General features: G+C 42.5%; 1 protein-coding gene across 15 annotated transcripts in view; it reads right to left on the bottom strand.

Annotated features, from left to right (window-relative positions):
• LOC110508784 (partitioning defective 3 homolog) overlaps positions 1–18,137 on the bottom strand; it is a 220,082-nt gene that overhangs the window by 80,718 nt on the left and 121,227 nt on the right. For 8 of the 15 annotated variants that reach the window (XM_021589600.3, XM_090224830.1, XM_021589604.3 and 5 more), the window contains 2 exons: positions 8,398–8,586; positions 6,329–6,499 (listed from right to left, as the gene is read on the bottom strand). In XM_021589600.3, coding sequence (XP_021445275.3) covers positions 6,329–6,499; positions 8,398–8,586 — 360 coding nt within the window. Of the gene's footprint in view, positions 1–5,962; positions 6,116–6,328; positions 6,500–8,397; positions 8,587–18,137 lie in introns of those variants that run through there. The other 7 variants (XM_090224832.1, XM_090224831.1, XM_090224834.1 and 4 more) reach the window with 3 other exon arrangements.

Below are 18,137 nucleotides of genomic sequence, written 5' to 3'. Positions count from 1 at the left end.
CACAGCTAGGCTAGCTAGATAAATGACAGACCTGTAGAGGCAGGTTAGGTTCATGCTACATAGCCCCAGCACCACCACAGCTAGGCTAGCTAGATAAATGACAGACATGCAGAGGCAGGCTAGGTTCATGCTACATAGGCCCAGCACCACCACAGCTAGGCTAGCTAGATAAATGACAGACCTGCAGAGGTAGGCTAGGTTCATGCTACATAGGCCCAGCACCACCACAGCTAGGCTAGATAGATAAATGACAGACCTGTAGAGGCAGGTTAGGCAGGCTCATGGTTCATGCTAATATTATCCACAACACCACCACGACCATGGTTAGGATAGCTTGATAAATGACTATGGATTTTCAATAGCTGTTAAGATGCCTGCTGAGAAGAACATTCCCCCACAGGAGAGCAGCAAGGTGCCACTTTCCTCAAGGGGCTATCTGACACACCACTGTTTATTGGCCAAATAGGTCATTTACTGCCTTGGACACTTTTAAACACACATGACTGAGGAGCTGGGGAGGAAGTGGGGTTGAATGTGTGTGGACCATAGAATTACATGGAATCAATAGAATCTCTATGGTGAGGATGCCCTCACTGTTTGCACTTAGAATCTCCTCTCTCACAGATTTTAACTATACACGCTGATATCCTGACACATATTAAGCCTAGTCCAAGTGTAAAACGCATTCACAGTGGAGAGACTTAATTTAAAGAACTTCCTAGTCCAGGACTAGTTTAATGAGTTTGGGAAACCAGCCATTGAAGTGCAACGGTTTCTGTATTCATGGCTCAAGGTGAAGAAAATGACTTATTAGCATGAAGACTGATGTGCATCACAACAAGAGGAAATGTCATCAGTGAATAATCAACCCATAGCGCCTTCATTTCCTACGTTTGATAAACGTGCTGATAACAGAGACAGGTGTGATACAGGCAGGTTCAGTTCATTTAATGCAGAAACTGCTCAACATTCACCAAGCAGACCTGGCTGCTCCCTCAGCTAGTAAAATGAGAGTAAAAACAGGTGTAGGAGTAAAAACAGGTGTAGGAGTAAAAACAGGTGGAGTAAAAACAGGTGGAGTAAAAACAGGTGTAGGAGTAAAAACAGGTGTAGGAGTAAAAACAGGTGTAGGAGTAAAAACAGGTGTAGGAGTAAAAACAGGTGTAGGAGTAAAAACAGGCGTAGGAGTAAAAACAGGCGTAGGAGTAAAAACAGGTGGAGTAAAAACAGGTGTAGGAGTAAAAACAGGCGCAGGAGTAAAAACAGGTGTAGGAGTAAAAACAGGTGTAGGAGTAAAAACAGGTGTAGGAGTAAAAACAGGCGCAGGAGTAAAAACAGGTGTAGGAGTAAAAACAGGCGTAGGAGTAAAAACAGGCGCAGGAGTAAAAACAGGCGCAGGAGTAAAAACAGGCGTAGGAGTAAAAACAGGCGTAGGAGTAAAAACAGGCGTAGGAGTAAAAACAGGCGTAGGAGTAAAAACAGGCGTAGGAGTAAAAACAGGCGTAGGAGTAAAAACAGGCGTAGGAGTAAAAACAGGCGTAGGAGTAAAAACAGGTGGAGTAAAAACAGGTGGAGTAAAAACAGGTGTAGGAGTAAAAACAGGCGTAGGAGTAAAAACAGGCGTAGGAGTAAAAACAGGCGCAGGAGTAAAAACAGGCGCAGGAGTAAAAACAGGCGCAGGAGTAAAAACAGGCGTAGGAGTAAAAACAGGTGGAGTAAAAACAGGTGTAGGAGTAAAAACAGGTGGAGTAAAAACAGGTGGAGTAAAAACAGGTGTAGGAGTAAAAACAGGTGTAGGAGTAAAAACAGGTGTAGGAGTAAAAACAGGTGTAGGAGTAAAAACAGGTGTAGGAGTAAAAACAGGTGTAGGAGTAAAAACAGGTGGAGTAAAAACAGGTGTAGGAGTAAAAACAGGTGGAGTAAAAACAGGTGTAGGAGTAAAAACAGGTGTAGGAGTAAAAACAGGTGTAGGAGTAAAAACAGGCGTAGGAGTAAAAACAGGCGTAGGAGTAAAAACAGGCGTAGGAGTAAAAACAGGCGCAGGAGTAAAAACAGGCGCAGGAGTAAAAACAGGCGCAGGAGTAAAAACAGGCGTAGGAGTAAAAACAGGCGTAGGAGTAAAAACAGGCTTAGAAGTAAAAACAGGCTTAGAAGTAAAAACAGGCGTAGAAGTAGGAGAAAAACAGGTGTAGAAGTAGGAGTAAAAACATGTGTAGAAGTAGGAGTAAAAACAGGTGTAGAAGTAGGAGTAAAAACATGTGTAGAAGTAGGAGAAAAACATGTGTAGAAGTAGGAGAAAAACATGTGTAGAAGTAGGAGAAAAACAGGTGTAGAAGTAGGAGAAAAACATTTGTAGAAGTAGGAGTAAAAACAGGTGTAGAAGTAGGAGTAAAAACAGGTGTAGAAGTAGGAGTAAAAACATGTGTAGAAGTAGGAGTAAAAACAGGTGTAGAAGTAGGAGTAAAAACATGTGTAGAAGTAGGAGAAAAACATGTGTAGAAGTAGGAGAAAAACAGGTGTAGAAGTAGGAGAAAAACAGGTGTAGAAGTAGGAGTAAAAACAGGTGTAGAAGTCGGTGTAAAAACAGGTGTAGAAGTAGGAGTAAAAACAGGTGTAGAAGTAGGAGTAAAAACAGGTGTAGAAGTAAGAGTAAAAACGGGTGTAGAACCAAATGACTGGGGGTGGAGATCTGGAAAATTATTTCTAGAGAGGTCAAATGCCTACAGACTGTTGGAAGTCAGCCTGTCTTTACTTTAAATTAGATGGTTAATGAAACCAGCTGCAGAGTGGGCATATCGTTTGTACATGTGTGCCTGTCAACAAATCACTGCTCTACTCATTGCATAGTCCATCCTATAATTAAACTGGTGCTAGGCTGAACTCTATTGGGTCAGAAATGTGATTAAGGCATTTGTCTGAATAGAATAGCCCTGCGTGGGGGTTTAGTACTGAGGAAATAGCAGTTCAGATTCAAAATAGTTTGCCACTGATTATTACCCTGAAGAGGTCAAGTTAGGAGGATAAGTCAGAAAGAGAGGGATGGTGTGAGTTGATGGGAGACAGGAGTACAACCTTTCCATCAAGCTGTGCCACATGAATGTCTAGGACCTTGGTCGAGTTCCACTATGGCTCAAATACGTCACACATTCTGTGGACTGCAAGAAAAATGTATCAATAAAGCATCCTTCTATATAGACACCTAGAACCATAATGCTCTAGTCTAAGCCATCCCCACAGCTGTACCCGTGATGCAGATATTGATGAGTCTTCCTGTGTGTGTGTACCTCATAGCCAGTGTTCTCTGCTCTGCTCTCACCCTTGGCTTCTCCACAGCACAGCCTGCAACCTGACGGCAGCGCATGGCTTAGCACTTAGCCCCCGCTCTGCTTCCAATTACCAGCTGCACCATGGGAAATCACAGGTCTGACATGTACTGTAGCAAGAGGCACACAGTACACACTACAACAACCAAATCCACCGTTGCAGAGTAGACACAGCCCTCCAATAGATAAGTGATCAAGCCAGGATGGAGTATGCAGAAATATTATGACATTGAAATGTGGAGAGGGAAGGCGGTAGAGAGAAAGAGAGAGGGGGCGAGCAAGGGACAGAGTGAGTCTGCAGCGTATCAACATAACATTTAAATGAAAAAAAGTCATGTGTAACTTGGATGGCCAGTCGTCACTAATTCCCCCAGCATGCCTCGGGACATGGAGGCTAAGAGGAGAGCAAGACTGCCTCCCAAATTGCACCCTATTCACTCGCTCAGTGTTTCCCACCTCCAGTCCTACAACACACATTGTTGTTTTAACCCGGGACAAAAACAGCAGATTCAACTTATTGAGGGATTGATGATTATTTGGCAAGTTGAATGAGGTGTGCTTGTCCGGGGCTTCGACAACGTGTACTGTTGGGGGTACTGGAGGACTGGAATTGGGAAACACTGCAATACATACAGTGCCTTGCGAAAGTATTCGGCCCCCTTGAACTTTGCGACATTTCAGTCTTCAAACATAAAGATATAAAACTGTATTTTTTTGTGAAGAATCAACAACAAGTGGGACACAATCATGAAGTGGAACGACATTTATTGGATATTTCAAACTTTAACAAATCAAAAACTGAAAAATTGGGCGTGCAAAATTATTCAGCCCCCTTAAGTTAATACTTTGTAGCGCCACCTTTTGCTGCGATTACAGCTGTAAGTCGCTTGGGGTATGTCTCTATCAGTTTTGCACATCGAGAGACTGAAATGTTTTCCCATTCCTCCTTGCAAAACAGCTCGAGCTCAGTGAGGTTGGATGGAGAGCATTTGTGAACAGCAGTTTTCAGTTCTTTCCACAGATTCTCGATTGGATTCAGGTCTGGACTTTGACTTGGCCATACTAACACCTAGATATGTTTATTTTTGAACCATTCCATTGTATATTTTGCTTTATGTTTTGGATCATTGTCTTGTTGGAAGACAAATCTCCGTCCCAGTCTCAGGTCTTTTGCAGACTCCATCAGGTTTTCTTCCAGAATGGTCCTGTATTTGGCTCCATCCATCTTCCCATCAATTTTAACCATCTTCCCTGTCCCTGCTGAAGAAAAGCAGGCCCAAACCATGATGCTGCCACCACCATGTTTGACAGTGGGGATGGTGTGTTCAGCTGTGTTGCTTTTACGCCAAACATAACGTTTTGCATTGTTGCCAAAAAGTTCCATTTTGGTTTCATCTGACCAGAGCACCTTCTTCCACATGTTTGGTGTGTCTCCCAGGTGGCTTGTGGCAAACTTTAAACGACACTTTTTATGGATATCTTTAAGAAATGGCTTTCTTCTTGCCACTCTTCCATAAAGGCCAGATTTGTGCAATATATGACTGATTGTTGTCCTATGGACAGAGTCTCCCACCTCAGCTGTAGATCTCTGCAGTTCATCCAGAGTGATCATGGGCCTCTTGGCTGCATCTCTGATCAGTCTTCTCCTTGTATGAGCTGAAAGTTTAGAGGGACGGCCAGGTCTTGGTAGATTTGCAGTGGTCTGATACTCCTTCCATTTCAATATTATCGCTTGCACAGTGCTCCTTGGGATGTTTAAAGCTTGGGAAATCTTTTTGTATCCAAATCCGGCTTTAAACTTCTTCACAACAGTATCTCGGACCTGCCTGGTGTGTTCCTTGTTCTTCATGATGCTCTCTGCGCTTTTAACGGACCTCTGAGACTATCACAGTGCAGGTGCATTTATACAGAGACTTGATTACACACAGGTGGATTGTATTTATCATCATTAGTCATTTAGGTCAACATTGGATCATTCAGAGATCCTCACTGAACTTCTGGAGAGAGTTTGCTGCACTGAAAGTAAAGGGGCTGAATAATTTTGCACGCCCAATTTTTCAGTTTTTGATTTGTTAAAAAAGAAATATCCAATAAATGTCGTTTCACTTCATGATTGTGTCCCACTTGTTGATTCTTCACAAAAAAATACAGTTTTATATCTTTATGTTTGAAGCCTGAAATGTGGCAAAAGGTTGCAAAGTTCAAGGGGGCCGAATACTTTCGCAAGGCACTGTAGTACTTTTCTTGACCAGAGCCCTATCGATCATGTTTAACATTATTGCATTAAATAGGGAGCCATTTTGGGATGCAGTTCATGTCATGTGAACTGCTGTGACCCAACCGGACTAGCTGATCTTTCATCATATTCCTAACATAGCTCTCTAGTCCAGAATAGTGGCTTTGGAATTTAACACGGAGAATACATGTGGGAGGGTGCGTGTTAATGGTAACTGAACAACTATCAAGTGTTTTTGAAAAGGTTTAAAAAAAAAAAAAAAATTTTTTTTAAAAGACCAGTCTTGAGAGAAATGTCAAAAGGTATCATGACAGAGTAACGGGTGGTCTTTATCTTATTCAGGAATATTGTGCATTTTAATAAAAATGACACCATTTTCTGCTAAAGAATTGCATATAGAAAACAGAATTCATGAATCTTTAATTTGACAATTGAACGAGAAAAAACAAACAATACATTAGCAATGGCAGTGACTGAGGAAAGAAGAATGGAGCCACACTGCTCTCAGACGCTGCCTCCAAAGCCTCCAACAAGCCTAACATCACACATAGACACCCTGTGGGTTAAAAAACAGATTTCAGCATACAAGCATGTTAGTCAGTGGAGGCTGGTGAGAGGAGGACGGCTCATAGTAATGGTTGGAAAGGAATGCATGTTCTTATGCGTTTGACACCTTTCCATTCATTCTGTTCCAGCAATTACTATGAGCCCACCCACGGCTGGTGTTAGTCGTATAATCTCCACAGCTTTAAGAGATGGTCAGGCCTACCTCGTTGCGTTTAGTGACCCTCCTGGCCACAATCAGCTGAATCATCCCCCGCTTGTTGCCCTCTACCGACATGGACTTCCTTAGCGTCTCCATGGCTTCCTGGTTGGTCTTGCCTAGCAACGACTCCCCGTTCACCGCTATCAGCTGGTCGTTGACCCGCAGCCTTCCATCCTGTTCACGCAGGATATGACAGGTAGGATGAGAATCAGTCAACACGCACAATCAGGCTGTTCAATGCATTAGCACTATAATGTTAGCCTGGTCCCAGATCTGTTTGTGTTCTTGCCAACTCCTTGTCACACCAAGCAACAAATGACGCCCAGGTCACTTAATTCCATAAGGAGTTGGCAAGAGCTCAGACACAGGCAACTGTACTGGCAGTACAATAATGAATAGCAGAAAAAGCAATGAAGTTGTATCTCTGTCAAATTAGACAGAACAGCTATCAGAACTGCTAGACATAAGATGCTAATAGGATGGTTAGTCTGGTATATTTGTATTTATTAAGGATCCCTATTAGCTGATACCAAGGCTGCAGCTACTCTTCCTGGGGTCCAGAAACATTAAGGCAGTTTAATACTATTTCAAATATTACATGACGTGACATTTCACAACACATTAAGCGTGTGCCCTCAGGCCACTACTCTACAATACATGTGTATGTGTGTCTTATGGGTATGTGCCTGTGTGTGTGTGTGTGTGTGTGTGTGTGTGTGTGTGTGTGTGTCTCTTCACAGTACCCACTGTTCCATAAGGTGTGCCTCCCATAGACTGTTCTGGACTTGGGGATCCTGAAGACACTGGTGGCATGTCTTGTGCGGTATGCAAGGCTGTCTGAGCTGTGTGCTAGTAGTTTAAACTTCTTATAAAAACAAGTAGTGATGAAGTCAATCTCTCCTCCATTGAGCCTTGAGAAATGTACGTACATATTATTCATTTTAAATCTCAGAGTATATTCAAGGGATAGCTGTGCTGCCCTGTTCTGAGCCAATTTTTATTTTCCCGAGGTCCTTCTTTGTGGCACCTGAACAGTAATCCAGGTGCGACAAAACTAGGGCCTGTAGAACTTGCCTTAATGATAATGTTAAGGAGGCAGAGCAGCGCTTCAATATGAACAGACTTCTCCCCATCTTAGCTACTGTTGTATTAACATATTTTGAACATGACAGTTCACAATCCAGGGTTACTCCAAGCAGTTTATTCTCCTCAACTTCCTCAATTTCCACATTATTATTTTTAAGTCTAGAGAATGATTTGTCCCAAATACAATGCTTTTAATTTGAAATATTTAGGACTAACTTATTCCTTGCCTCCCATTCAAAAACGAACTGCAACTCTTTAAAAAAAAACTGCAACTAAGTGTTGCTGTGATTTCACTCACTGTAGTAACTGACGTGTATTATGTTGAGTCATCCGCATACATAGACACACAGTCTTTACTCAAAGCCAGTGCCATGTTATTAGTAAAGATTGAAAAAAGTAAAATGGGCCTAGGCAGCGGCCCTGGGGAATTCCTGATTCTACCTGGATTATGTTGGAGAGGTTTCCATTAAAGAACACCCTCTTACCTCTCTAACAGAACACACTCATTATTCACTATATAGCAGGGGGTGTAAAGCCATAACAAGTTTTTCCATCAGCAGACTATGACCGATAATGTCAAAAGCTGCACTGAAGTCTAACAAAACAGCTCCCCCAATCTTTTTATCATCAATTTCTCTCAGCCAATCAGTCATTTGAGTAAGTGCATGCTTGTTGAACATTCTTCCCTATACGTGTGCTGAAAGTATCTTGGCAATATGTTTACAGTAAAATAGTACTAAGGGTTGGTAACAGGCTGATTGGTTGGTTATTTGAGCCAGTAAAGGACGGTTCACTATTCTTGGGTAGGGGAATTACTTTAGCTTCCCTGCAGACACATACTTTCTAGTCAGCTTAGATTAACGATATGGCAAATAGGAGTGGCAATATCGGCCACTATTATCCCAAAAATACCATATTATTGATTACTTGTATGAGCATGAAAACTTGCACATTAGTTCAAATGAAAGGTGAGAGATGAGACTCACCTTGCAGGCAGCTCCCCCGTTGATGATGGACTTGACGAAGATGCCCAGGTCAGAGTGGTTCTCCTTGGAGCGGTTGCCCTTGACGCTGACCCCTAACCCCGCCGACCCGGAGTCACTCAGAGGGATCTCAAAGGTCAGGAACTCCCTGGTACCATCCGGGGTCAACACCAGGTCATCCTCCTCAATCTTCTAGAACAGAGAGGGAGGAAGGACTGTGTTACTGGTCATTGTTGCTACTGTGCAATCTACTATTAGAAACACAGAATTTCCTACACAGAAACAGACACTATATCACAAAATGCAACAGGTGCTTGAACCTCATTGAACAAAAAAGCTATTCTCTCTGCCTTGTCAATTGACAGCTGTCCTTTGAATAAATCTGCACACTTAACTACTGGAAATTATGTGCATGTGTAATGAATGCAGTCATAATCAAGCTCAGTGTCAGACATTCATTAGCTTCCATTGTTTGCAGAGAGAGATCGGATTACTTTGTGGAGAGAGCGGGCGAGGGAAGAACGCAAGAGAAGAGAAAGAGGAGAAGGAGTGAGAATGAATTCAGGTGGAACAACAGCAGAATTGCCTCTCCTCCCTTCTTCTTCCCCCCTCTCCAAGACTGCATGCTGCTTTGTATTCCACAGGGTGAATCAACCTTAAGCAGGGGGAGAATACTACCCCCCCCCCGCTACACCCCTGGCCTCACCCCTGGTCGCTCTGAACAGCATCACCTGAAGCTATTAGAGAGGTGCTCTCAACTTTCCCACAAACCTGTCTATTTGATGACATTGTAAAGTCACTTGGAAACAAATTAAAAGCGCAGCGAGGAGAGAAGGCGCTGGAGGATGTAATTGCTGGAGCGAACCCATGCGTGGAGAGCACTGTTGGCTGCCCTTTTTAAAGCAGCTCTCTCTTTCTCTGCCTGAGACTGGACGCTGATAGAGCATGAATATCAAACACCTGGGATAATAGACAGACAGGAGTCCAGGCAGACTGACATGGAGGCGTGTGCCTGCATGCGTGCGCACTAAGAGAAACTCACAGCATGGAGTGCAAACTGCACACACTCACTTACACAGGAGTGAAGTCAAAGTCAGACTCCACATGGAGCGGGCCAGTGAGTGATTAAACACAGTGGAACTGTGAGCAAAGACAAGGAGCACCTCTCAATGAATTATGTGATGCTAACATGCAGGTAACGTATCTTTTAATATTTCCATCTTTAAGGCATATTCACAAATAGCAACTGTCCCTACCAAATCCTCCTAAACACACACACCACCTCTCAGATGGTGCATTACACACACCAGTTGGCCTAAAAAGTTGGTCCACGAGATTAGAATTATTTGAGATTAGAATGAAACTCCACAGCCATCCATACTAGAGGTCGACCGATTATGATTTTTCAACGCCGATACCGATTAATCTGCCGATTTTTAAAATGTATTTGTAATAATGACAATTACAACAATACTGAATGAACACTTATTTTAACGTAATAATAATACATCAATAAAATCAATTTAGCCTCAAATAAATAATGAAACATGTTCAATTTGGTTTAAATAATGCAAAAACAAAGTGTTGGAGAAGAAAGTAAAAGTGTAATATGTGCCATGTAAGAAAGCTAACGTTTCAGTTCCTTGCTCAGAACATGAGAACATATGAAAGCTGGTGGCTCCTTTTAACATGAGTCTTCAATATTCCCAGGTAAGAAGTTTTAGGTTAGTTATTATAGGAATTATAGGACTATTTTTCTCTATAACATTTGTATTTCATTAACCTTTGACTATTGGATGTTCTTATAGGCACTTTAGTATTGCCAGTGTAACAGTATAGCTTTCGTCCCTCTCCTCGCTCCTACCTGGGCTCGAAATGAAAACAGCCACCCCTCGAAGCAGCGTTACCCATTCAGAGCAAGGAGAACAACTACTCCATGTCTCAGAGCGAGTGACGTTTGAAACGCTATTAGCGCGCACCCCGCTAACTAGCTTGCCATTTCACATCACATTGTTACACCAGCCTAATCTTGGGGGTTGAAAGGCTTGAATTCATAAACAGCAGAGCTGCTGGCAAAAAGCACAAAAGTGCTGTTTGAATGAATGCTTATGAGCCTGCTGGTGCCCACCATCGCTCAGTCAGACTGCTCTATCAAATCATAGACTTAATTATAACATAATAACACACAGAAATACGAGCCTTCATATTATTCATTAATATGGTCGAATCCGGAAACTATCATCTCGAAAACAAGACGTTTATTCTTTGTGAAATACGGAACCGTTCCGTATTTTATCTAACGGGTGTCATCCATCAGTCTAAAGATTCCTGTTACATTACACAACCTTCAATGTTATGTCATAATTCCTTCAAATTCTGGCAAATTAGTTCGCAATGAGCCATGCGGCCCAAACTGTTGCATATACCCTGACTCTGCGTGCAATGAACGCAAGAGAAGTGACACAATTTCACCTGGTTAATATTGCCTGCTAACCTGGATTTCTTTTAGCTAAATATGCAGGTTTAAAAATATATACTTCTGTGTATTGATTTTAAGAAAGGCATTGATGTTTATGGTTAGGTACACGTTGGAGCAACGACAGTCCTTTTTCGCGAATGTGCACTGCATCGATTATATGCAACGCAGGACATGCTAGATAAACTAGTAATATCATCAACCATGTGTAGTTATAACTAGTGATTATGATTAAGTTTAATGCTAGCTAGCAACTTACCTTGGCTTCTTACTGCATTCGCGTAACAGACGGGCTCCTCGTGAGGCAGTTGGTTAGAGAGTTGGACTAGTTAACCGTAAGGTTGCAAGGCAGTTAACCCACTGTTCCTTTTTATTTATTTTGATTTTATTTCACCTTTATTTAACCAGGTAAGCAAGTTGTGAACAAGATCTAATTTACAATTGTGACCTGGCCAAGATAAAGCAAAGCAGTTCGACACATACGACACAGAGTTACACATGGAGTAAAACAAACATACAGTCAATAATACAGTATAAACAAGTCTATATACGATGTGAGCAAATGAGGTGAGATAAGGGAGGTAAAGGCAAAAAAAGGCCATGGTGGCAAAGTAAATACAATATAGCAAGTAAAACACTGGAATGGTAGATTTGCAGTGGAAGAATGTGCAAAGTAGAAATAAAAATAATGGGGTGCAAAGGAGCAAATAAATAAATAAATAAAATAAATACAGTAGGGAAAGAGGTAGTTGTTTGGGCTAAATTATAGGTGGGCTATGTACAGGTGCAGTAATCTGTGAGCTGCTCTGACAGTTGGTGCTTAAAGCTAGTGAGGGAGATAAGTGTTTCCAGTTTCAGAGATTTTTGTAGTTCGTTCCAGTCATTGGCAGCAGAGAACTGGAAGGAGAGGCGGGCAAAGAAAGAATTGGTTTTGGGGGTGACCAGAGAGATATACCAGCTGGAGCGCGTGCTACAGGTGGGTGATGCTATGGTGACCAGCGAGCTGAGATAAGGGGGGACTTTACCTAGCAGGGTCTTGTAGATGACATGGAGCCAGTGGGTTTGGCGACGAGTATGAAGTGAGGGTCAGCCAACGAGAGCGAACAGGTCGCAATGGTGGGTAGTATATGGGGCTTTGGTGACAAAACGGATTGCACTGTGATAGACTGCATCCAATTTGTTGAGTAGGGTATTGGAGGCTATTTTGTAAATGACAAGGCCGTCATTGAAAACTTAACTGACTTGCCTAGACTTGCCTAGTTAAATAAAGATTTTTAAAAAACGGATTTCCAATTGTTATGAAAACTTGAAATCGGCCCTAATTAATCGGCCGTTCCGATTAATCGGTCGACCTCTAATCCATACACCCCCCCGTACTGCCATTCCCCCCTGTACTAGCAGCTGATGCAGTCACGGTGTGCTTTATGTGTAGGAACAGGTGTCATCTTGAAACATCACTTTAAGGCAAGGGCTTGTTATGTTCTACATTCACTGGGCCCTCTGAAACACATACATTCACACACGAGAGACATGAATGCAGCCGCATCTGCACCGCGGAACAAATAGCACTGTGTGTGAGTGAGAGAGGGAAAGACGGAAAGAGCCACACCAGTAATTAATTGCACTGAACTGCATTCTATTGTTAATGCTTTATCAGAGATGACTTACTGAGTCGAGGGAGAGGGAATGTGTGTGTGATCATAGATCAATGTGGCTTGCCATGACATGGTAACTGCCACTGATGGTTTTCAATTTCAACTTGTTGTAATTTTCTGTAACGAAGTTTGCGACAATATAAACCACTATGGATATAATGAGCGATGGATTGGTACTACTGTACTGTATGAGATCAGTGGTCCTGTGTGGCTCAGTTGGTAGAGCATGGCACTTGGAATGCCAAGGGTGGTGGGTTAGATTCCTGCTGGGGCCACCCAACGCAAAAATGTATGCATGCATGACTAAGTCACTTTGGATAAAAGCATTTGCTTAATGGCATATACAGTATATAAACTCAGCAAAAAAAGAAATGTCCTCTAGCTGTCAACTGCATTTATTTTCAGCAAACTTAACGTGTACATATTTGTAGGAACATAAGATTCAACAACTGAGAAACAAACTGAACAAGTCCCACAGACATGTGACTAACATAAATGGAATAATGTGTCCCTGAACAAGGGGGGGGGGGGGGGGGCAAAATCAAAAGTAACATTATCTGGTGCATTAAGTACTGCAGTGCATCTCCTCCTCTTGGACTGCACCAGATTTGTCAGTTCTTGCTGCGAGATGTTGCCCCACTCTTCCACCAAGGCACCTGCACCGATGAGCAGGGACCCTGGGCATCTTTATTTTGGTGTTTTCAGAGTCAGTCGAAAGGCCTCTTAGTGTCTTAAATTTTCACAACTGTGACCTTAACTGACCTTAATTTAATCTGTAAACTGTTAGTGTCTTAAATGACCGTTCCACAGGTGCATGTTCATTAATTGTTTATGATTCATTGAACAAGCATGGGAAAGAGTGTTTAAACCCTTTACAATGAAGATCTGTGAAGTTATTTGGATTTTCACAAATTATCTTTGAAAGACAGGGTCCTGAAAAAGGGACGTTTATTTTTTTGTTGAGTTCATGTATATTAAATACTTACGTTGTGTTGCTCTGCGATGGTAGGTGAAAGGCAGTAACTTCATAAATCATCAGTACAGAGTGACAGACGGTAATGTGACCTGTAATCTGTACTCAGGGTCACATAGCTACTCACTTTACTGTTACTTAGGCATTCCCAATAAACTGCTCAATCGACCTTCACTCAGTCTGCACAACAGGCCAAACAGTGTTACTTGATTGCTTCGTGGTACCAGCTTGACCTAGACTGTCCCCCAAATGGCACCCTATTCCCTTTATAGTGCACTATTTTAGACCAGAGAACTATGCCCTGGTCAAAAGTAATGGACTTTAAAGGGAATAGGGTTCCATTTGGGACAGACACTGTTGGGGGCGGTTACCTCAGTCGGCCACAATGGCCTCCCTCACTGTTCCCTTCCTCCAGCGTCACTCGGCAATACCCACGGTTACATCCCATACACCTCCCAGAGATCACCACAGGCCCAATATGCCATGGTACTGCCAATGCCCATCAAGCAACAGCGCCAAACATGTTAGAAGTGCAGCAGCATCAAGTCAACTGTAAACCAAGGCCCAGTACCAAATGCCAGCATATTCTCTAGGAAATAGGGTGCCATTTGCAACACATTCCATGTGTGACAACTGTCCCCATTGTGTCCTCAGGCTAACACCCTTCCTGCCTCAAAGATAAATAACCTATTACTACCAACAATTACACAATGATTAATGATTAACATTGGCAAAGTTCTGATTCACTTGTTGTGGAGGGTCTATGTGATGTTTCCTGTTGTCTGAGTGTTTGACCTGTTCCCTATGTAATGCACCAGTACTACCAATGACATGTTCTAATTCAGAGCCCTGAGTGCACTGCTTCTGACCATAAGTAGTGCTTTATATAGATACCGTGGTGCCATTTGAGACTCACAAAGATATTCTGGCTGTACTGGTATAAGAACCTTAGTGCTGCTTGCTGTCTTGCCTGGCACCACAACAGAACAGTCAAGTTCATGTGTTGTTGAGAGTCATGTGGAACAAAGCCTCAAACAATAGATAACATCTGCTGTTTATAATTGAGCCCATTATGGAGGGAATATGCTGGGAAGGAGAGAAGAAAAGGATTCATTGGCAAGGCTTGTAAATTCATACACGAGAGAGAGATGAAGGGAACATGTTGGGAAGGAGAGAGAAAGAAAAATAGAAAGAGAATGAGATGGAGGTAATATGTCAGGAAGGAGAGAGAGAAAAATAGAAAGAGAATGAGATGGAGGTAATATGTCAGGAAGGAGAGAGAGAAAAATAGAAATGGAGAGAGAATGAGATGGAGTTAACTCTGTCGGGAAGGAGAGAGAGAAATATAGAAAGAGAACTTCGGGAAGGAGAGCGAAAGAGAGAGTGAGAAAAGAGAAAAAGAGTCGAGAAAGAGAGATGGAGGGAATGTTGGGAAGGAAAGAGAGTGAAAAGATAGAAAAAGGAGAGATTGAAAGAATGAAATGGAGATAATAAATATGTCAGGAAGGAGAGACAGAGAAAAAGAAAAATATATAGAATGAAAGAAAGATGGAGAGAATATGTTGGGAAGGAGAGATAGAAATAAAAATATATAGAAAGAAAGATGAGAATATGTTGGGAAGGAGAGATAGAAATAAAAATATATAGAAAGAAGAGAGAATATGTTGGGAAGGAGAGAGAAAAATATATAGAAAGAAAGATGGAGAGAATATGTTGGGAAGGAGAGAGCGAGAGATCAAAAGAAAGAGAAATAGTGATGAGAGAATGTTGGGAAGGAGAGAAAGGAAGAAAGGAGAAAAAGCGAGAGAAAATAAGATGAAGGTCATACAGTATGTCGGAAGGAGAAAGAGCAGGAAAAAGAGAAGTAGATAGAGAGAAAAAGAGAAAAAGAGAATGAAATGGTAATGCAATATGTCGGGAAGGGGAGCGAGAGAGAGAAATAGATGGAGGTTATATTTCGGGAAGTAGAGGGAAAGAGAAACTGAGAAAGAGAAGAGAGAACGAGCGAGAAAGAGAGCGAAAGAGAGCTTGCTATGAGTCCAAGGTGTATAACGCGTAGGTTCACATTGTGGTAGGAACATGCCAGGAAGGAGAGAAGGGGATTCATTGACGAGGGCTTGACGAGGGCTTGTAAAATCCCACAGGAAAGAGATTGCTTTGAGATCCAAGGTGCCTCCCACTCTGGATTGGGTCTCATCTAGGCACCACGATAACTTCAAGTAAAATGTTACTGAGGAAAATCACACAACTGGGCCGTTTCCACATAAGAAAATTCTACATCTCTTGGTTACACATCTCCTGGTCCTGGTATGACAGGTTTACTGGAGAAGGACCACCCTGAACTAAACCTATACTTAGATTATCAGTCAGATGAAGGCAAGATTGGTTCGATATGCCAGCGGGGATCATAACCAAGACTGTTCTCCATTTGGCCACAGACCACGCTTGCGATAAGAACCATGAATGCAGGCAGCGGTCAGGTATCACAGGAGCACAGGGAACATGGAACTACCACTCTAGACTGCTACCTCGCTCTCCAACCAAGGCGTATGGATTGAGGAACGAACTGATATGGTTACAGAAGCACCAAATGTATAAATAACGCTACTGAATGGCTGACTGATACAGTATAGTTAATCATGGATCTATTTCAAAACAAAGTATATTCTAATGCATTGATTCCATCTGAAATACACTGCTGAATTATTGAACTCTTTAATGACTTTGCCTCCCAGATTGGTAAAATGACGAGTTGGCCAGGTTGTTAATGCCACTGAATCATTTCATTCACTGAGCCAATTATTTAAGTAGTGAAAATACATCCCCCTCTATAGAACCCTACTGAACTCTTGAATTATTATTTTTTTTTAAATCAATCAGTGCACAATTGGAGGACATGGAGAATTTATGGACATCGTGCAATAAAGTTAATTGCATTTGTCTGTGGGCTGCATTGCATACCATCATCAATAATAAAATGTTGACAATGGTTGACTCAATATTTACAAACCTGACACTACCAACCACGTCACTAACAGCAAAGCAGAGGACAATCTGAACTGGACAAGAAGTGATGTGTATAGTCTTGGGAGAAAAAATGTTTGTCTCTGTGTTCATTTTGAAGGAAGATGCTAACTAGTATTAGCGCAATGACTAGACTCTATGGTACGCTAGTAGGTGTGTGTGTGTGTGTGTGTGTGTACACACAAACGGATTCAGCTACTTCAGCCACACAGTTGCTGACAGGTGTATAAAATAGAGCACACAGCCATGCAATCGCCATAAACAAATATTGGCTGTACAATGGCCTTTACTGAAGAGCTCAGTGACTTTCAATGTGGCACCAACGTCATAGGATGCCACCTTTCCAACAAGTAACTTCGTCAAATTTTTACCCTGCTAGAGCTGTCCCGGTCAACTGTAAGTGCTGTTATTATGAAGTGGAAACGTCTAGGAGAAACAATGGCTCAGTCAAAAAGTGGTAGGCCACACAAGCACACAGAACGAGACCGCTGAAGCACGTAAAAATCATCTGTCCTCGGTTGCAACACCCAACCCACCTCTGGAAGCAATGTCAGCACAAGAAAAGTTTGCCGTGAGCTTCATGAAATGGGTTTCCATGGCCAAGCAGCCGCACACAAGCCTTAGATAACCATGCGTCGGTTGGAGTGGTGTAAAGCTCGCCGCCATTGGACTCTGGAGCAGTGGAAACGCATTCTCTGGAGTGATGAATCACGCTTCACCACCTGGCAGTCTGACAGACAAATCTGGGTTTGGCGGATGCCATGAAAACGCTACCTGCCCTAACGCATAGTGCCAACTGTAACGTTTGGTGGAGGAGGAATAATGGTCTGGGGCTGTTTTTTCATAGTTCGGGCTAGGCCCCTTAGTTCCAGTGAAGGGAAATCTGAATGCTACAGCATACAATGACATTCTAGAATCTAGACAATTCTGTGCTTCCAACTTTGTGGCAACAGTTTGGGGAAGGCTCTTTCTGGTTTCAGCATGACAATGCCCCTGTGCACAAAACGGGGTTCATACAGAAGTAGTTTGTCGAGATCAGCGTGGAAGAACTTGGCTGGCCTGCACAGAGCCCTGACCTCAACCCCAACGAAAACCTTTCTGATGAAATGGAACGCTGACTGCGAGCCAGGCCTAATTGCCCAACATCAGTGCCTGACCTCACTAATTTTCATGGCTGAACGGAAGCAAGTCACCGCAGCAATGTTCCAGCATCTATTGGAAAGCCTACCCAGAAGAGTGGAGGCTGTTATAGCAGCAAAGGGAGGACCAACATAGCGCAATGACTGGAAGCCTAATGCTAGTTAGCATTGGCTCAAACTACCTCTAACTTCCCTCAAACTGAACGCAGAGACACAAAAATGGTATCCATGGGTTCTTCTGACTCTGGGGAAGTAGATGAAGGAATAGTAAAAAGTATCCCTCTATCTCAAAATACCAAAGTATCCCTCTATTCTAGGGCTACCCCTCTAATTCAGATGAGCATCGGCAGCATGTTAAGCCTTTCTTTGACATGGGATAGGTAGGTGTTACCCCAGTAACATTGAATGGGTTCGAAACCAATAAATCAGTATTTTCCACATGCTTCGTAAACAACAACTTATGAGTTCTTCTCAAC

This window comes from Oncorhynchus mykiss, chromosome 28 (genome assembly GCF_057628025.1).
Source record: "Oncorhynchus mykiss isolate SJ-2025 chromosome 28, ASM5762802v1, whole genome shotgun sequence".
NCBI lineage: Eukaryota > Metazoa > Chordata > Actinopteri > Salmoniformes > Salmonidae > Oncorhynchus > Oncorhynchus mykiss.
The sequence above is the reverse complement of the archived record's forward strand: the minus strand, read 5'-3'. Positions and strand labels throughout refer to the sequence as shown.